Genomic DNA, 18519 nt, shown 5'->3' with positions numbered 1-18519 from the left:
AGCTGAGCCCAGGACTCGGCACAGAAGTGGTTTGCAGCCACTAAATGCTCTCACTCACTCCCAACAAACTAAAATCTTGGCAGCAGTGAGGAACTGAATCACAAGGTAGATAAGAAAGTTATAGAACATTTCTTTTATAAGGGAATTAATATAAAATCTACTATACAGATTTTCCCTGGGTTGGTACACCAAATATATCATTTACTGCTCTATGCTGCCTATTCTAGGAACTTTATTTAAGAAGTCTCCAATGCCAGATGTAAGTAGGAATTCAGCTGTCAGTCAAAGCCATCCATCATGCTGAGGGGTCACACAGGCACAAGACCCAACATATTCTATTAGTAGCTTCCTAGAAAACATAGGCCCCAATTCATCAAGACGGGCAATTTTCTTGGCGATATTAATGAGGGGGCATGCTAGTCAGACACTCCTGATTCATAAAGAGGCGCACGTCTCTTCATCAATCAGAAATGTCTGACAAGCGGTGTGTGCCTATGTGCTTCACGCCAGAAATCTTACTCCAGTCGGGAACAGGAGTGAGATTTCTGGCATAGGGAACACAACAGCACGTAATGAATTAGACAAGCTGTAATGTCACATCCCCGCTGTGCCTCATTCTGACAGGGCTGGGAGAAACTGTTCTGAAAATGCCAAATGTTGCAACTCTGAACTGCACCAACATCTTGTGACTTTTTCAAGGCTTTTATGCCACTTTTTTTGGAGTAAGAGCTTTGCTGAATCAGACTTATTATGTTTACTTTAAGATCACGATTCAGTAAATTGCTTACACCAGAAAACTAATGTAAGAGACGCATTTTTTTTAAATCGTTAAATGGGTGGAGTTGGGGTGGGACGGAGTGTAGCTACGCCCGTTTGTCAAGTTCATCAAAAGTGGCAGCATTTCTTACGCTAGAAATGTTAGGATGGTCCCTGACTGGTGTAACATTTTTTGCCGAAGAGCATGTCACTGATAAGATGCCTGAATTCATTAAGTGGTGTGCACATCTTAATGAATTCAACAGTTCTTATTCATGCATGCCCCTTATTAAGACTGGGATGCGAAAAGCCTGTCAATGAATCGTCTAAGTTTTTTCTTTTATAATCATTTTAGTTAGCAAAGTTAATCTCTCCATTCTACATTATTTCAGCTGCAGCCAGCAGCCTCGGAAGGTTAGGCAATCCTGCTCTCCCAATAGGTAGGTGTCCCACAGGTAGACATGGAAACACCTTTAGTTAAAAATCTAGTTTAATGAGTTAAACACATACAATGATTTTATTTCAAGAAGAAGGGGGACATTATAACTACACCTTACTTGAATCTCTCCATGACCTGGGACCTGGAAATAGAAAGAAAACAACCAATAAAGTATATGTTTGACAGTCCAAAGTTGTTCCAGATATTTCCTACATAAACCTAGCAGCTCACCTCTGCTTCTGCTGCCTCCTCTTCCTGCCTCTTTGACAGCTCTTCCTGAAATTTTTCTACTTGCTCCTGTAACTCAGTCACTTTCGCTGTCATTTCTTCTTCTCGTCCCTACAACAGAATAATAGAATAAAGGGTCCAAGTATAAGATGTACAAAATATTACAAGAAAATACACTCACCGAAAGTCCCCTCATGTCTCAGCTAAAAGAAGAATGTCACAGGCCAGACTTGAAATATATGCTGGCTTTTCCTTCTAGTATATACTAACAAATGTATGAAAATTATGAGAGGAACTCTTAGGAGAAAGCACACCATGCACACACATGGCTGGTACCTCTTGAGAACAAGCAATTGATAGGAGTTTGTTCCAGTGAACTGAATACAGCTTTATGTGGTTGATGAATAATCTTTGCAGCTCCTGAAAGGGTACATGTGCCATCAACATTTCATGTACATGAATAAAGTATAACTGTGCCATCTAGCTTGCTCTTCTGACGCACCCCTGGGCCTGTGTCGCGCAGCGTTGCGCACGCGGGAGCTTACCCGGAGCCGGATCTGTTGAGGGTTGTAGTCTCGTGGCGGTGACCCGGTCCGTGCCCAGGGAGTCAGACTAAGTGGCGCTGTATTAGCGGTAGATGTTGGACGACTACGCCACCCGTTGAATGCAGTGAAGGAGCTGCCGCTGCAGGGCAGACCGCTGAGGCCGGTGGTAGGATTGTGCAGCGTGATAGTATCACCCCCAACGGGAGGGGTATGGCCTCAGGGCAGCCGACGTGGATGATGGGGTAGCAGGAATCACTCAGAGACGATGCGGTGTAATTCAGGGTCTTTACTGGTGATAAAGATAGACCCTCCCGGAGTACTGGCTAGCGATCGGGGCCTGGTCAGTCCTTGAGCAGATGGGATCTCCCCTGGCCAGGCGGAGTTGTAGGCCTCCCAAACTGACTGTACTCTTCTGGCTACCTTGCTAGAGGCGGGTATAAGTAGCCCACGTCCCTGAGTGTACCGTGTGGTGCTCACACGTATGGCCGGTGACTCGGGGCCTTCTAGTGGCGTCCGCTCCACGACGGCGGTGCTGGTCCCACGCGTGTGACCGTGCCTTCGGGTTTCTTGGCCAGAGGACCTGAAATAGACTTCTTCCAGTCCCTCTGGATCTTCTCCTACGTCCGGTAGGTTTGGCATCCTGGACAGGGCGTCCGCGTTGGTATTGGAGCGTCCTGCCCGGTATTTGATTGTGAACTCGTAGTTGGACAGACGGGCCATCCATCTCTGCTCTAGGGCACCGAGTCTTGCCGTGTCCAGGTGTGTCAACGGGTTGTTATCCGTGTACACGGTGAACCGGGAAGAAGCGAGGTAGTGCTTAAAGCGTTCGGTGACTGCCCACACCACTGCCAGGAACTCTAGCTTAAATGAGCTGTAATTCTCAGGGTTTCTTTCGGTGGATCGCAGTTTTCGGCTAGCGTAAGCGATTACTCGTTCTTTCCCCTGCTGGATCTGGGACAGTACGGCTCCTAGCCCGATGTTACTTGCGTCGGTGTAGAGGATAAAGGGCTGGCTGTAATCAGGGTACGCCAGGATTTCATCCCCCGTGAGGGCCATCTTCAGCTGGCGGAAGGACTCTTCTTCTAACTTCTCCCATTTGAAGGGCGGCTTCTGGTTCTTGGCCTTCCGGGACTGGCCTATCAGGAGGTCCTGCATAGGAGCTGCCTTTTTGGTGAAACCGGGGATGAATCTGCGGTAATAGCCTACCAACCCGAGGAACTGCCGCACTTCCTTTACACTGGAGGGACTTGGCCATTCCTTAATTGCGGTGATCTTATCAGGGTCGGGAGCCACTCCGTCAGCGCTCACCACGTGTCCCAGGTACTGCACCTTTGGTTTCAAGAGGTGACACTTGGAGGGTTTTACCTTTAAGCCGTAGCTTGCCAGAGCTTCGAACACTTCCGCCAGGTGTTTCAGGTGGTCCTCATAAGTCTTGGAATATACGATGACATCGTCCAGGTACAACAGGACTGTCTCGAAGTTTCTGTGGCCCAGACAGCACTCCATTAATCGTTGGAAGGTTCCCGGTGCGTTGCAGAGTCCGAACGGCATACAGGTAAACTCGCTAAGTCCCATCGGGGTGGTGAATGCGGTCTTCTCCCGGTCCGCCTCTGCTACAGGAACCTGCCAGTACCCGCTAGTGAGATCCAAGGTAGAGAAGAAGTTAGCAGATCTTAAAGCAGTCAAAGACTCCTCTATCCTTGGTAAGGGGTACGCATCCTTGTGTGTGATACGGTTAATTTTCCGGTAATCTACACACATCCTCATGGTGTTGTCTTTCTTTTTGACTAAGACTAGTGGAGCTGCCCAGGGGCTACAGCTATCCCTGATCACCCGAGGACACTTCACCAGAGGCAGACTGGGACACAGAGAGGCAGCAGCAGTACCGGAAAGTACAGGAGAGCGTGGAGCGAAGTCTCTGTCAGGCTAGGGAAAGACAAGAGAAAACTTACAACCAGTATGCTCCCGCTGTTCCCCTGGTACCTGGAGAGCAGGTCTTGAAGAGGAAAAGACGGCTCCACAAGTTGGACGACCAGTGGGAGAAGGACCCGTACACCGTACTGCCCTCAAGCCACGAGAACCCGAAAGTCTGTACCATCAGTAAAGACGGAGGGGAGACCATAGCCATTGTATCCCGGGATCACCTGAAGAAGTGTCCTGAACAGCTACGGAACCCTGAAGAGGAACAAGAAGACCATCGACCCGTAGAGGAAAGGGAAGATATGGTTAGTACTGTGCTCGGAGACTTCCCTCGGTCCTGGACTCAAGTCAATGGTGCAGTTGTGGTACCCGTCCTCACGTTCCTCCAACCAGCATCCCAAGTGCCTACGGAGCAACAGGTGGAGCTGGAAGAGCAGCCGGTCCAGGAGGCAGAAGACTCCACACAAGCTGAACAGGAGGATCAACCCTCTGCTTATAGTGAGCCTGCCGTACCCCTAGTGAGCCAAAGAGCCGGTAGACAGCTGCCCAGTTTACCCTTGACAGCTCCTACACCCTGTAGTTCAGGGCTAGACAGTCAGCTCCGTAGGTCCACTAGGGCCACTAGAGGCCAGTTACCTGCACGTTGGAGGATTTGAAGTGTATAAACTGTTTTATTTGTGGTTACCTGTTTTTCTTGTTGCTTGTGTAGAATTATGTGTTTCTAGTTATTTATAGGAGTCCTTGGTGGATTTACCGGGAATCCTTGTACATGGTTGGAGCGTAACCTAGGAATGGACTAAAGACTGTTAAGGACTCGGGGCAGGACAGACCCCTACCTGGTTACGCCTCCCTGTTTTGGTGAAATGGACACCTTGCTTTTCTTCAAAAACTGCACCCGGTTGCGGACACGCCGTAACCATCTTTCTGTGTTTTTCTTATTGTATTATTATTGTTTATACCTTGTTATGTTTTTCTAAAAATATGTTTAGTCCTGGAGTACTAAATTTCACTAGGGGGGAATGTGGCACCCCAGGGGTCTGGTTTCCACAGTAACAGCAATGTTATGTCTGAGAGCAGGTGGGAGGTCTCTTGGTCAGGGATCCTGTGCATGCCACACCTCCTGCCCAGTCCTGGGAGGGGAAGAACTTCCCCTATATAAACCTAGGGCTGAGGCAGGGTTAGTGAGTAGAGAAGAAGTAGAGACAGAGAAGAGAAGCAGATATAGGAAAAGAACATCAGGAGCTCTGTGGGAGCAGTGCTATAAGGAGTCAGGGGCTGGCAGCTGCAGAGCTCGCCCTGACTGAGAAGCTATCACCGGACCCGGAGTCCGAGGCTGTGGAGACTAATCTTTACCCAGCAGCAGAAACCGCCCGGCAGGGGATTTCAGGTCCTCTGGCCAAGAAACCCGAAGGCACGGTCACACGCGTGGGACCAGCACCGCCGTCGTGGAGCGGACGCCACTAGAAGGCCCCGAGTCACCGGCCATACGGGTGAGCACCACACGATACACTCAGGGACGTGGGCTACTTATACCCGCCTCTAGCAAGGTAGCCAGAAGAGTACAGTCAGTTTGGGAGGCCTACAACTCCGCCTGGCCAGGGGTGATCCCATCTGCTCAAGGACTGACCAGGCCCCGATCGCTAGCCAGTACTCAGGGAGGGTCTATCTTTATCACCAATAAAGACCCTGAATTACACCGCATCGTCTCTGAGTGATTCCTGCTACCCCATCATCCACGTCGGCTGCCCTGAGGCCATACCCCTCCCGTTGGGGGTGATACTATCACGCTGCACAATCCTACCACCGGCCTCAGCGGTCTGCCCTGCAGCGGCAGCTCCTTCGCTGCATTCAACGGGTGGCGTAGTCGTCCAACATCTACCGCTAATACAGCGCCACTTAGTCTGACTCCCTGGGCACGGACCGGGTCACCGCCACGAGACTACAACCCTCAACAGATCCGGCTCCGGGTAAGCTCCCGCGTGCGCAACGCTGCGCGACACAGGCCCAGGGGTGCGTCACTTCCACCCAGAGAGAATTGCTGATTAGACCTTCACTAATGAACCAAATCAATGAAACTAAAATTCAATTAAATACCTCCAAAATTTCTTCATATTTCTTGACGGTTCTCTTTAGATCATCATCCTTCTCTGCAATCTTTCTATGAAGCTGGGTTGTTTCTATCTGATGTGACTGTATTATTTCTGCCTCAACCTCTTGTGCTTTGCCTGTATCAAACATAAATTTCATTAGACACATTCACTAATACCAAATTTAGTACTAACGGCTAAGATGTTAATATGCATGAATGAGTATGACGCTTAAAGTAAAATGTATCCTTCACCATGAGATTATAGTACAAGAATATTTTGTTTAAAAAAAAAAAAAAAAAAAGCCGACTTCGAAATGTGTAGAAAAATAAAAACCTTCCTTTCATCGCATCTCCTCATTTCTAGCAGCACAGCTTTTTAACCAATATTTGGTGGAAGATTCGCCTCCAGCACATGGAGCAGCAGCAGCTTGCTTTGAAACCTCCATAGGAGCTGTGGCTTTACACAACCCCCCAAGGTGAGCACAACCATACGTGCCTGCTTTATCTTTTTAGAACGGTATCACTCTATTTGCTCTCTATGGTCCCATCTATAGGAGATCTTCAATATTAGTTAATATGGCACAGGTGGTAAAACAAGTTTGTGTAGTCAACAGCGTAATTTCTTCTCTAACTGTATTTGCAAGTTACATTAAAAAAAAATCTTGCGTATAAGATAGAATCCCTCCAGAGGGGGACTGGAGTCAACTTTCTACAAATTTAGAGACTTTTGGTTTCAAAAGTTGCATATGATGAATCAGGTGGAAATATAAGGAAACGTAAACCTCACCCACAGTGGCAAACTTGAAATAAAAAAACAAAACAGGCGAGCACGTTCAATAGCCTTCAGAAGAGGCACCAATGAAAAGAAGAAATGGAAAAACTTGACGAAAAACAGGCGCAAAAGCAATAATGCATTGGGCCCTTGGCGCTTACACAAACTGCTTATTTGTTCTGTGAAGTACCTCTAAACAGCAGTAGATTTTTAAGTATGTGACTGCAACCGAATCAACCAATAGTAAAAGTTGAACATAGGCCCTCAAGTCACTGACATAAACCTAGTGCACATAAATGCACAGACATGTTTAAGCATAGAGAATAAATTATCTGACATATCTGTGATATGCAAAAAAAAAACAAACTATAATACAGATAAACAAAATAATCTCTCACACAATATTTAAGCTTACCAATTGTCTCTTGAACAGCAATTTCAAGTTCACGCTCTTTTTGAGCCATTTGTGTGTTAAACTCCCTCATGAGTTGTTTTAAGGAAGAATTGTGCTTTAATTCTTGATCCTCTTGCTCATACCTATGGAAAATGACAAACTTTTAATGTCAAAACACATGCATATGACATACACAAGTAAAATAACTTGGGAAAAATACTATGACAATTCAGACTTACTGCACTTTCTGGTCAGCTTCTTCTGTTAGCTCCTTTTTTAGCAAATCTAGTTCTTGATTATGTTCCTTGCGTAAAGTCCTCAAGTCTTTCTGCAGTTTAGTTACTTCCTTGCGGAATTTTTGTATTTCCCCTTCTGCTTCTTGAAGCTTTGCCTTCAAAATGTTTTCCTGAGATTGAATTTCATCAAACAGTACTTTGAGTTCTTCATACAATTTAGACTTTTCTTCTAATTTTTCATAACAAGCTTTCAACTCTGACTCTTTCACTATTAACTGTTCCTGCAGAGAAAGTAAAACTTCCTGATGTTTGGAAGACAGTTGTTCCAGTTTCATCTTTTCGGCTTCCCTTTCAGTGACCAGGGACAACTCTTTTTCATTTATGATCCTTTCACTCTCACTAAGCTTTTTCTCAATTGTCTCATTTCTATCTTCCAGCTCTTTGAGTCTTTTTTCCTTTAGCAGCACCTCGTCTTTTAGGCTAGATAATTCACTGTCCTTCTGACGGTGCTGCTCCTCCAGACTTGCACATTTTTTCTCAAGTTGTTCTTTCGCCTGGCTGAAACCTACCTTTAATTCTTGTTCTTCATTCTGAATCTGATCCTTTAGACTTTTGAGTTGAGCTTCCAAATGTTGCCTAGATTTTTCCTTTTCTTCAAGCTGAGACATTAGCTGTTTCTTAACTGATGCAATTTTTTGTTCTGCTTTTTTCTTGAGTTCTGCAATTTTTTTGGTGCTTTCGCTTGTCAATTGCTCTTCTAAAGTTTTCATTGCCTTATCTTTGCTTTCTGTTAGCTCCACTTTTAGCTGTTTCCACTGAATTTGTTTTGCATTACTATCTTCCTTCAAGCTTGAAATGTCATTTTCTAGTCTGAGTATTTGCTGCTGAGCTTCCATAGAGTGACTGTCCTTTTCAGAGGCAACATTTTGGATATGTGAAAGCTGTTCTACAAGTTGTTTTTTTTCAACATTCTGTTGCTGTATTTGTCTGTCTACCTCCTCCATTAAACATTGTTTTTCTGTTGTTAATTTGGCGATCTCTGCTTCCAGTTCCTGAATTTTTGAATGCTGATGTTTTACATTAGTGGTTAACTCAAGTGCTAAACTTTCTTTGCTGGCTTGTTCCTTTTCTATGTTGCTACGAAAATGTTCAAACTCTTCTCTGACAGTCTTAACGTGCCCATCTTTTTCAAGCAGTTGTTGATTAGCGATTCCAATCTTTTCTTGTAAACCTTGAATTGTTTGGTGATTCTGGGTAAACCTGACTTCTGCTTTCTTCTTCCACTCGTCTAACTTATTTCTCACTTTATCCACTTCTTCTACAGAGGCAGTTTTTTCTTTATTCAGATCTTCAATACTTGACATCAGATCTTGTATCTGTTTGAGTAACTGCTGTTGACTTTCATTATGCTGGGAACTTATAAAAGCTATACATTTCTCCTTTTCTTCTAAGGCCACACTGTTCTCAAGTTTTAACTTGAGTTCATTTACTTCGGTGTCTCTTTCTTTTAGTGCAGCAGTCAAAGATGTTACAGTATTGATGTTTTCTGACAGCTCTTTTTTAAATTGCGTAATGCAAGATTCTTTTTCGTCAGACAGTTTCTGCTGGTTACCTCCCTCTTTCTGCAAAGCTTCCTTCTCGATGGAGAGACTCTTCAGTTCTTCCTTCATAGTCAAAATTGTATTTTCTTTTTCTTGCAATTGTTGGCAGCTTTGTGTTAAGGATGTATTCATGGTCTTATATTCATTATTTAAATGATTCATTTTAGCTTCTAAGTCTTGGATTTTGCTCACATGCTTTGAAATGGGTTCTTTCAATTTAAATGCCGATTTCTCACAAAGGCCAATTCTGAGGGTCAATCTACTCATGTTCTCATTATATTTATTAGTCAGTCCCAAAGTTACTGACTCTAACAGTGACATGGCCTCTTTGCAGCAATTTTCAAATTTCTGTTCGTATTCACGTAGTAGTTTGTCGCACAAAGCTTCTTTCTCTGAAAGCTTATCTGACAATTCTCTTACAAGGGTAGCAGACTCATTACTGTGAGACGTTTCTAGTGCTTGATATTTTTCTTCTGCTTTGCATAGTTTTACAATTAAGTCTTCAATTTCACTTTTATGGTCATCTGCTGATGTTCTTAAGTGATTAAGTTCGGATTCTACCAAGTTTTTATCATTCACCAGTGAGACATACTCATTTTGTACCTTTTCAAGCTCAGATTTCAAGTTGCTCTCACTCTGGGTCAAAGTCAGGACCTGATTAGTTATCTGATTCAGTTGCTCCTGTAATTCATAGAAAGTAACATCCAAACGGCTTTTTTCTTCCCTCAGTGCCACAATCTGTTTGTCCACTTCTTGCTTCTCCTTGCTGATATTACTGAACAGCTGTTTAGTCTCAGTAATCTCTTGGTCTTTCTCTTGAAGTTCAGTTTCGTGTTTTTCCCTCAGTTCATCCACATGCTGGCTAAACTTTTTCTCCCAATCCTGAACAATCTCCTGTAATTCTCTTTGGTGGGACTTTTTGACACTGACAATTTGCTCTTTATGGTTCTGTTCCAGCTGAGATAATGCATCATTAATTCCAGTTGAACTTGCATGGGCCATCTCCAACATTTTCTCGTTAAATTGCTTTTCTTTATCGTCTAACTCAAGTTGCTTCTTCTCCACTTCGTTTTTTAGCTTACTTTCCATGTCAGAATATTTTTTCTTGGATGCCTCTTGCATTTCTTTAATTCGTTGCTTCATTCTTTCAATTTTGCCATCTTGGCTTTTAGTTTTCGCTCGGTGTTCTTCTTGTAAGGATTCTATTTTATTTTCTTTGGAAGACAAATTTTGGTTAAGCTGGTTAATAAGTTGGTTGTGAGACTCTTTTAGCTTTACCGTTTCATTTTCTTTATCAGCTGCAACTCTGTTCAGCTCTTCTACATGAGATTTATATTCATTAATCTTTGTCTCAGATTGCAATGTCAAATCATTAACATGTGTGGTCTGCTGTTCAATTTTCAGTGAAAGGTTTTGTACTTGCTCTTTATGAGAATCTAACTCTGTAGTCATAAGTTTCAGTTTGTATTCTTGTTCTTCAATTAATTTTTTAAGATGGTTTCTGTCCTCAGTCATAACACTCAACTTCTCTTGCATATTTTGTACCTCCATGGTATAGCCCTCTGTATCATCCTGAGCCTTCTTCTGATATGAACAACGCAGCTCATCCAGCTGGATAGAAACTGATTTGAACTCCCCATCAGCTTTTTCAACTGCTTCCTTTAGTTGCTGCTTTTCATGCTGCAGCTGTTCAGTCTCCTTCTCCTTCCCATCAAGCAAAAGCTTCAAGTGACTAATTTCATCCTTCAGGCCCTTTTCTACCTCTCGAGTCATTATCTCCTTCTCTTTTTCAATTGCACCAATATCGTCTTGGTGCTGCTTCTGGATCCCAACAAGTTGACTTTCAAAGTCTAGTTTTATTTTATCTAGTTCGCTCTGACAGTCTAAAAGATTCTGTTCAAATTCCTGACGCAGCTTTAGAGCTTCAGACAATTCAGATGAGAGAGCTTCTAGTTCCGTTTGTTTTACATCTAATTTCTCCAAAGTTTTTTCATTCATTTCTTCAATGTGAGCCTGAAATGTACGCTCCTTTTCTTTTAATTGTATTTCAAATTCCTGTTGGCTTCCCTCTTTTAGGGCAGCGATCTCTGCTGCATGTTCACAATTTAAACTTTCAAGCTTTTCTAGTAACTTCTTTTCATTATCCTGATTACATAGCTCAAATTCTTCCTTATGTTTCTCAATAATTGCAGTTATTTCTGCATTGTGCTTATTTGTTTCGCTTTCTAGCCGAGTGGATAGTTCTTCCGATTTGATGTCACTATCCTGTGATGTTTTTGCGAGGAAACTTTCCAACTCAAGAATTCTCTGTCAAAAGAAGTAAAAAACAAGGTCTAAATAAAACTATATGTAAACATGACACTAAAGCCAAGAACACAACATAGGGAAAAAAGTTACTATTTAAAGGGGTTAGGCGGTCTTCTGGTATCAGTCTGCATTTCCTCTATGTGATTGCACAGTTCGGAATCCTTACAGTGTGCACATTGCACACTGTCACCAATCTACATCGCCGCTGCCTAGACTTGGGTGTTCACATGACTGCAATTATGCGATTTGCATACTTCCAGTCACATGCCAGATAGACACGGCAATTATTAGCGCCAATTTCAGTGAGTATTTTTCTTCTGTGTTTTGGTTCATATGGGAAAAAAATTCTATTTTTCGAATACCCTTTTTATTAGGGTAAATACACAAGTATTCTCAGAAAAGTGCGATCACGGTAAAAAAAATTATGTAACTTACTGTTCTACATTCTTCAAGTTCCTGTTGCATTTCCTGAAGCTGGTTTTCAGTCTGCATCTGGATGGCTTTCTTCTGAAGTTCCATCTCTTCTAAAGCTAGTAAGGCCTGCTGCTCTTTTTCTTGCATAGTATTCAAATGCTCCTCCTGGCCCTTGGTCTGTTAAAGAATAGAAGAAAACTAGTAGGTGTAAGATATTAATAATGGAAGCACTTAGCGTGTAATAAACATCTGTACTGCTGAAGTAACTCTAAATATAAGAAAAGTACTGGGTAGTAGAAAAAATTTACAACTATGAATTTTTACAAATGAATGATACACATAAATATATATCTACTGGCCCAGATTCATCAAGACTGGCTTTTGCATTCAAGTCTTAATGAATTTAGGACATCTTACTTTAGGCTGTGAGCCCACGATGCGTTTTGTAAGCGTTTCCGCAGCGGCAAAAATGCTGCAGAAACGCTTAAAAAACGCTTGGTAGAAGGCCTGCCATGTCCCCCAATGATAATCCGCATGTGCTGTGCACATGCTGCGGAAATTTCCGCTGCGGAAAAAAACGCAGCACTACCAATTATTTTGCAGAAGCGCTGCGTTTTCGCCACCACTGACTTGCATTAGACCGCATGGATTACGCATTACTGAATATGTAGATGAGCATTCCATGCGTTCAATGTGCGGATGGTACCCAGGTCTAGAGAAGAGGAGACTCTCCTCCGGACCCGGGTACCATAAAAAACAAAAATAATAATAATAATATTATATATATATATATATATATATATATATATATATATATATATATATATATATATATATATATATATATATATATATATATATATATATATATATATATATATATATATATATATACACACACACAAATTTTTTTTGATTTTATTCTTTTTTTTTTTTTTTACAGTATATATATATATATTTACCTTCTGATAGCCCCCGGTCTCCTTGTGTTCACTTGCTGGCAGTTCGCGATGGACTGGAGGACCTGCGCTGACGTCATAGTCATGTGACGGGTCACGAGGCGCTGACGTCATAGTCATGTGACGGGTCACGAGATGCTGACGTCGGCAGGTCCTTCAGTGTACCGCGGCCAGGACCGAGTGAAGCAAGACTGCGGGGGCCATCGGAAGGCAAGTATAGATTTATTTATTTTTTATTTTTAAACATTCTTTCGGTCACAGTATATAAATCCATGCCGGTTTCAGCTTCTTTCAATGACTCCAGCTTACCTTTAACATATAGGAGACCTGTATAGAATGCCTTACATATAATTATGACAGAATATCTGTCTGTTGATCCCCAATTGCCTCTACTTACATCTTAGGCTATCTTAAGAGCCACTGCGGGTTTGAAGCGGTGTTTTTATGCAGCGCCAAACACGCAGCGGCCAGATGTTCCAGCATAGTGGATGGGATTTCTAGAAATCCCATGTCCACTATGCGTCTGTGCACCTGCGGATCACCCACACACACTGACAGGCGGCGCGTCTTTCAGGACCACAGCATGTCAATGTCTCTTGCGGGTCCGCATGTGGACTTTACCTACATACTAAACATTAATGACGAAAGTCCGCATGTGAGAAAAAAAAAAAATTGCGGCCGCTAATTTGCATTATGAGGGCGGAAGTGGAGCAGCTATTCTGCAGCGTCAGGGCCACAGCGGCTCCTGATCGTGGGCACATACCCTAAATGCTTTAAACAACAGCCAATCTTGTCAAGCAGGGCAGCAATGTAAAGGTTAGTGCAATGTTATACCATGTACAAGCCAAGAAGAAATATGTATGGAGAACTGGGTATCAGTACAAGGGAAAATGATTATACAGCAACTAAATTACCAAGGAGGAAAAGGATATATTGACGTAACAAAGTTTCAGTAACTGTACATTTAGTAGTTCTCTTTTAGGCTGTGTGTGCAAGTTCAGGATTTGAAGCAGAAATTTCTGCAGAAAAAAACGCGCGGTTTGCCGCAATTTTGATGTTTTTTTTTTTTAATTTTTTTTTTAAGCGTTTTTGTACATCAATGAATGCTTTTTGGAGCTAAATAAAGTTATTTGGTGGGACTTTGCTTTAACCCTTGGATTACCATCAAAAACTGGGGTGAGTATATTGGTTAATTTAAATGATTAACTCCTTTACAACTCAAGGTGGTTTGCACGTTAACGACAGGCCAATTTTTACAGTTCTGACCACTGTCACTTTATGAGGTAATTACTCTGGAACGCTTCAATGGATCCCCCTGATTCGGAGTTTCTTTTTTCGAGACATATTGTACTTTGTGACTGTTGTAAAATTTCTTCGATATCACTTGCGTTTATTTGTGAAAAAAACAGAAATTTGGCGAAAAATTTAGAAAATTAAGCAATTTTCAAAATTTGAATTTTTATACCCATAAATCAGAGTGATATGTCACACAAAATAGTTAATAAATAATATTTCCCACATGTCTACTTTACATCAGCACAATTTTGGAACCAAAATGTATTTTTTTTTTTTTATTAGGGAGCTATAAGGGTTAAAAGTTGACCAGCGATTTCTCATTTCTCCAACAAAATTTACAAAACCATTTGTTTAGGGACCACATCACATTTTGAAGTCACTTTGAGTGGTATTCATGACAGAAAATACCCAAAAGTGACACCATTCTAAAAACTGCACCCCTCAAGGTGCTCAAAAACACATTCAAGAAGTTTATTAACACTTCAGGTGCTTCACAGGAATTTTTGGAATGTGGAAGAAAAAAACGAACATTTAACTTTTTTCACAAAAATGTTACTTTAGACCCAATTTTTTTTTATTTTCGCAGGAGTAACAGGAAAAAATGGACCCCAAAATTTGTTGTGCAATTTCCCCTGAGTAAGCAGATACCCCATATGTGGGGGGAACACCACTGCTTGGGCGCACACCAGGGTTCGGAAGGTAAGAAGCACCATTTGACTTTTTATTGTAAAATTTGCTTGAATAATTAGCGGACGCCATGTTGCATTTGGAGAGCCCCTGATGTGCCTAAACAGTCGAAACCCCCCACAAGTGACACCATTTTGGAAACTAGACCCCTCAGGGAACTTACCTAGATGTGTGGTGAGCACCCTGAACCCCCAAATGTTTTACAGAAGTTTAGAACATGGAGCCGTGAAAATAAAATAAAAAAAATCAAACGTTTTCCACAAAAATGATGTTTTAGCCCCAATTTTTTTATTTTCACAAGGGTAAGAGGAGAAAATGGACTCCAAAAACTTTTGTGCAATTTCTCCTGAGTACGCCAATACCCCATATGTGGGGAAAATACAGTGTTTGGGCGCACGGCAGAGTTCAGGAGCACTGTGTGACTTTTTGAAAGCAAAATTGGCTGGAATCGAGAGCGGACGTCATGTCGCGTTTGGCGAGCCCCTGATGTGCCTAAATAGTGGAAACCTCCCACAAGTGACCTCGTTTTGGAAACTAGACACCTCAAGGATTTTATCAAGGGGTATAGTGAACATTTTGAACCCAGAGGTATTACAGAATTTGATAACATTAGGTCATCATATTGAATAAGTTGTGATCAGTCTTGAACGCAAGTGCTCGCTACTTGAGTTTGCATCGGGTACTCAGGTATGCACCATGTAGCGCGCGTTCTTGAGTGACATGCTCGAGTCCCCGCCCACGTTTCACGGTTATTAGACACCCAAAAAAAACATGCGGGGATCGCTCGTGCATGGCAGGCAATCCCCACAAGGTTTTTTTGGCCGCAAAGCATATGGGGCCGAGACTCGAGCATGTCACTCGAGCACCCGCGATACTCAGTGCATACCCGAGCACCCGAAGCAAACTCAAGTAGCGAGCACTTGCGCTCAACACTATTCGCCATATCGTCATCTTTTATTTTTTTTTACTTTTGAAAAAAATCCCAACCCTAACCCTAGCCCAACCCCAACACTAACCTACCCCCAACCCTAACCCAACCCTAGCCCAACCACAAAGTTTATTTTTTACGCCGTGCCTCGTGAGGTATAAGTGATTAGACGACTTTATTCTTCAGGTCGGTGCGATTACAGCAATACCAGAATCATACCGGGTTTTTATGATTGACAGCTGTTACACACTAAAAGACGCATTTTTTTGTAAAATCTAGTTTTTGCATTGCCATATTTTGAGAGCTATAATTTTTCCATATTTTGGCCGACAGTCATGTGACTGCTTGTTTTTTGCGGGATGAGTTGACGTTTTTTATTGGTGCCATTTTCAGGCACGTGACATTTTTTGATCGCCTTCTATTCCGATTTTTGGGAGGAAGAAAAAACAAAAAACCAACAATTCAGGGATATTTTTTTATGCTGTTCCGCGTGTGGTAAAATTTATAAGGTAGCTTTATTCTTCGGGTCAGTACGTTTCCAGCGGTACCACATTTATAGTTTTTCTATGTTTTGACGCTTTTACACAATAAAAGCTATTTTATAGAAAAAATATTAATACGTATTAATACGTCTTGGGCTTTAAAGGGGTTAAAGAATGTGTCTGTTGTATTTCAATAAAGTGTTTGCTCTGTGTCTGTGTTTTTAACACTTTACTTTAATTAGGTTTGGTATTGGAAGGGTCTGATTGACACCTTGTCATCACTATAAAAGAGCTAGGTGTCAGCTAATTCCATTCACCCAATCTTCATTAGCATTTCCATTCATGTCATTTCTGGGGCAGCTGGTGCGACTATTTTTAGCCTAGGACAGTGCCATTAGGCAAACATGGTCCCTGGCTATTATTAACAGCTCACAGCTGTTTCGTTAGCCGGTATGTCCCCATGAACAGCAACAAGCAGCGCTTTGGACGCAGCGTATTTTTGCTGCGGCCAAAACGCTGTGTTCTAATGTTGCACTTTTGTTGTCAATACTTGCAGATCTACCGCATATAATGACTAGGGTTGAGCGAGTTGTTCTGTTCGAGTATGCTCGGGCCGAGCTCCGAGTATTTATAGCTGCTCGGTGATTAGGTTAAATCGCTCCCGTGTGCATGATTTGCAACTGTTTGACAGCTTTATTACATGTGAGGAATGTCTAACAGTTGCAAATCATGCACACGGGAGCAATTTAACCTCATCACCGAGCAGCTATACTCGGAGCTCGGCCCGAGCATACTCGGCGAAAGAACATACTCGCTCAACACTAATAATGACGCTTCAAATCGGTCAAAATCTGCAGCGGAGACTAGCGTGTCCACTACAGAAATTGACATGCTGCTGGTGAGTTTGGGTATGTGACCACGATCAGGAGCCGCTGCAGGTTTGACGCTGTGTGGTTATACAGCGTCAAACCCGCAACGTCCAGATGTTACAGCATACTGGATGGGATCGCTAGAAATCCCATGTCCACTATGTGTGCATCTGAGGCTGCGGATCACCCATGGACACTGTCATGCAGCGAGTCTTTCAGGACTGCAGCATGTCAAATTCTCTTGCGGAGATGCTAGTCTCCGCAAAAGAAATTTGACCACTAGAATGTACAGAACGCAGTAAAGCCGCATGGTTCAGTGAACACATGTGGATTTACCTGCGTTCAATAGAATGCAAGGTTTTGGATGCATCAAAAATATGCGTCCAAAGAGCTGCGAAGTCTGAATCATGGGCACAGAGTATAAAATGTAAAAAAAAAAAAAAAATGGCGTGGGCTCAAGGGGCATTTTCATAAATAACAGAGGGAAAGCCGACCGCTGGGGGCTGATATTAGTAGCCGAGGAAGGTGCCATTAGCCCAAAATGCACCCTGGCTATTAATAACAGCATACAGCTGTTTGATTAGCCTTTACTGGCTAGATTAAAGGGGGACCCCAGAATTTTTTTTTTACGTAGGGTCCCCCTATAAAATCTAACCAGAAAAGGGTAAACCAAAAGCTGCGGGCTGATATTAATAGCCAGGGAAGGGACCACGGATACTAGCCCTCTCTGCGGCTAATAATATCACCCCTCAGCAGTCCCAGAAATGGAGCATCCATAAGATGCGACAAATCTGGCGCTTAGCCTCCGCTCTTCCCACTGCCCTGTAGCAGTGGCGAGTGGGGTAATGGGGTTGGTGTTCATATCAGTCTTGTATTGGCGGCTGACGTGAAGCCCAGGTTAGTAATGGAGGGAGTCTATAAGACGCCCTCAATTACTAACCCCGTAGTAAAGTTTTCGCTACTTTTTCAATAAAAGACAGCGCCAGAATAAAGTATTTTATTGAAATAAAATGACACACGGTTTTAATATTTTTTTATTATACGCCCAGTCCCCGAAACCCTCGATTTTCTGCAAAAAAAAACAAACAAAAAAAAAAACATATCCCTCACCTGTCAGCTGTCACAACATAATCCAGATTGTCGCTCGGCGATCTGGGTCACTTCTACAGCAGTGACATCAGCAATCACTGAAAACAGCAATGTATACACTGACAGGAGTGTAAAATCATTACTGTCAGTGTACATTGCTCTGCTGCAGGAGTGAGGTCACTTGGGTTCATCAGCTAAAGATCAGGTGATCAGCCCCGGTGACCTCCGCATCAGTGGTACGTGGGAACATTCTTGAGAGTATTCCCACGCAGCACCGATGTCGTAAAGTGAGGTCTCTGAGCTCTCAGCTGATCTTCAGCTGAGAGCTCACATGACCTCAGGCCCTGGCAGATTAGAGATGTACACTGCCGGGGGCGTGTACCGCCGGCCGCCGAGGGATCAGGACGCCGGGGGACATCGCGAGGACACCGGGGGACGCCGGCCAAGTAAGGATTGGTGTTTTTTATTGTACACAGCACGCAGCCCCGGCTTGGCTGAGGACACTACT

At 42.9% G+C, this 18519-nt stretch overlaps 1 protein-coding gene across 5 annotated transcripts in view; it reads right to left on the bottom strand.

The window, feature by feature from the left end:
* Positions 1 to 18519, bottom strand: part of GOLGA4 (golgin A4) — a 103101-nt gene that overhangs the window by 25925 nt on the left and 58657 nt on the right. For all 5 annotated transcript variants that reach the window (XM_073678313.1, XM_073678314.1, XM_073678316.1 and 2 more), the window contains 6 exons: positions 11723 to 11878; positions 7383 to 11287; positions 7165 to 7286; positions 5983 to 6113; positions 1427 to 1534; positions 1314 to 1337 (listed from right to left, as the gene is read on the bottom strand). In XM_073678313.1, the coding sequence (XP_073534414.1) occupies positions 1314 to 1337; positions 1427 to 1534; positions 5983 to 6113; positions 7165 to 7286; positions 7383 to 11287; positions 11723 to 11878 (4446 nt within the window). The remainder of the gene's footprint in view (positions 1 to 1313; positions 1338 to 1426; positions 1535 to 5982; positions 6114 to 7164; positions 7287 to 7382; positions 11288 to 11722; positions 11879 to 18519) is intronic.

This window comes from Phyllobates terribilis, unplaced genomic scaffold (assembly GCF_046119375.1).
Source record: "Phyllobates terribilis strain yellow unplaced genomic scaffold, ASM4611937v1 Scaffold_4__5_contigs__length_816908805, whole genome shotgun sequence".
Lineage (NCBI taxonomy): Eukaryota > Metazoa > Chordata > Amphibia > Anura > Dendrobatidae > Phyllobates > Phyllobates terribilis.
Note: the sequence above shows the minus strand (reverse complement) of the source record. Positions and strands in the feature narration are given on the sequence as shown.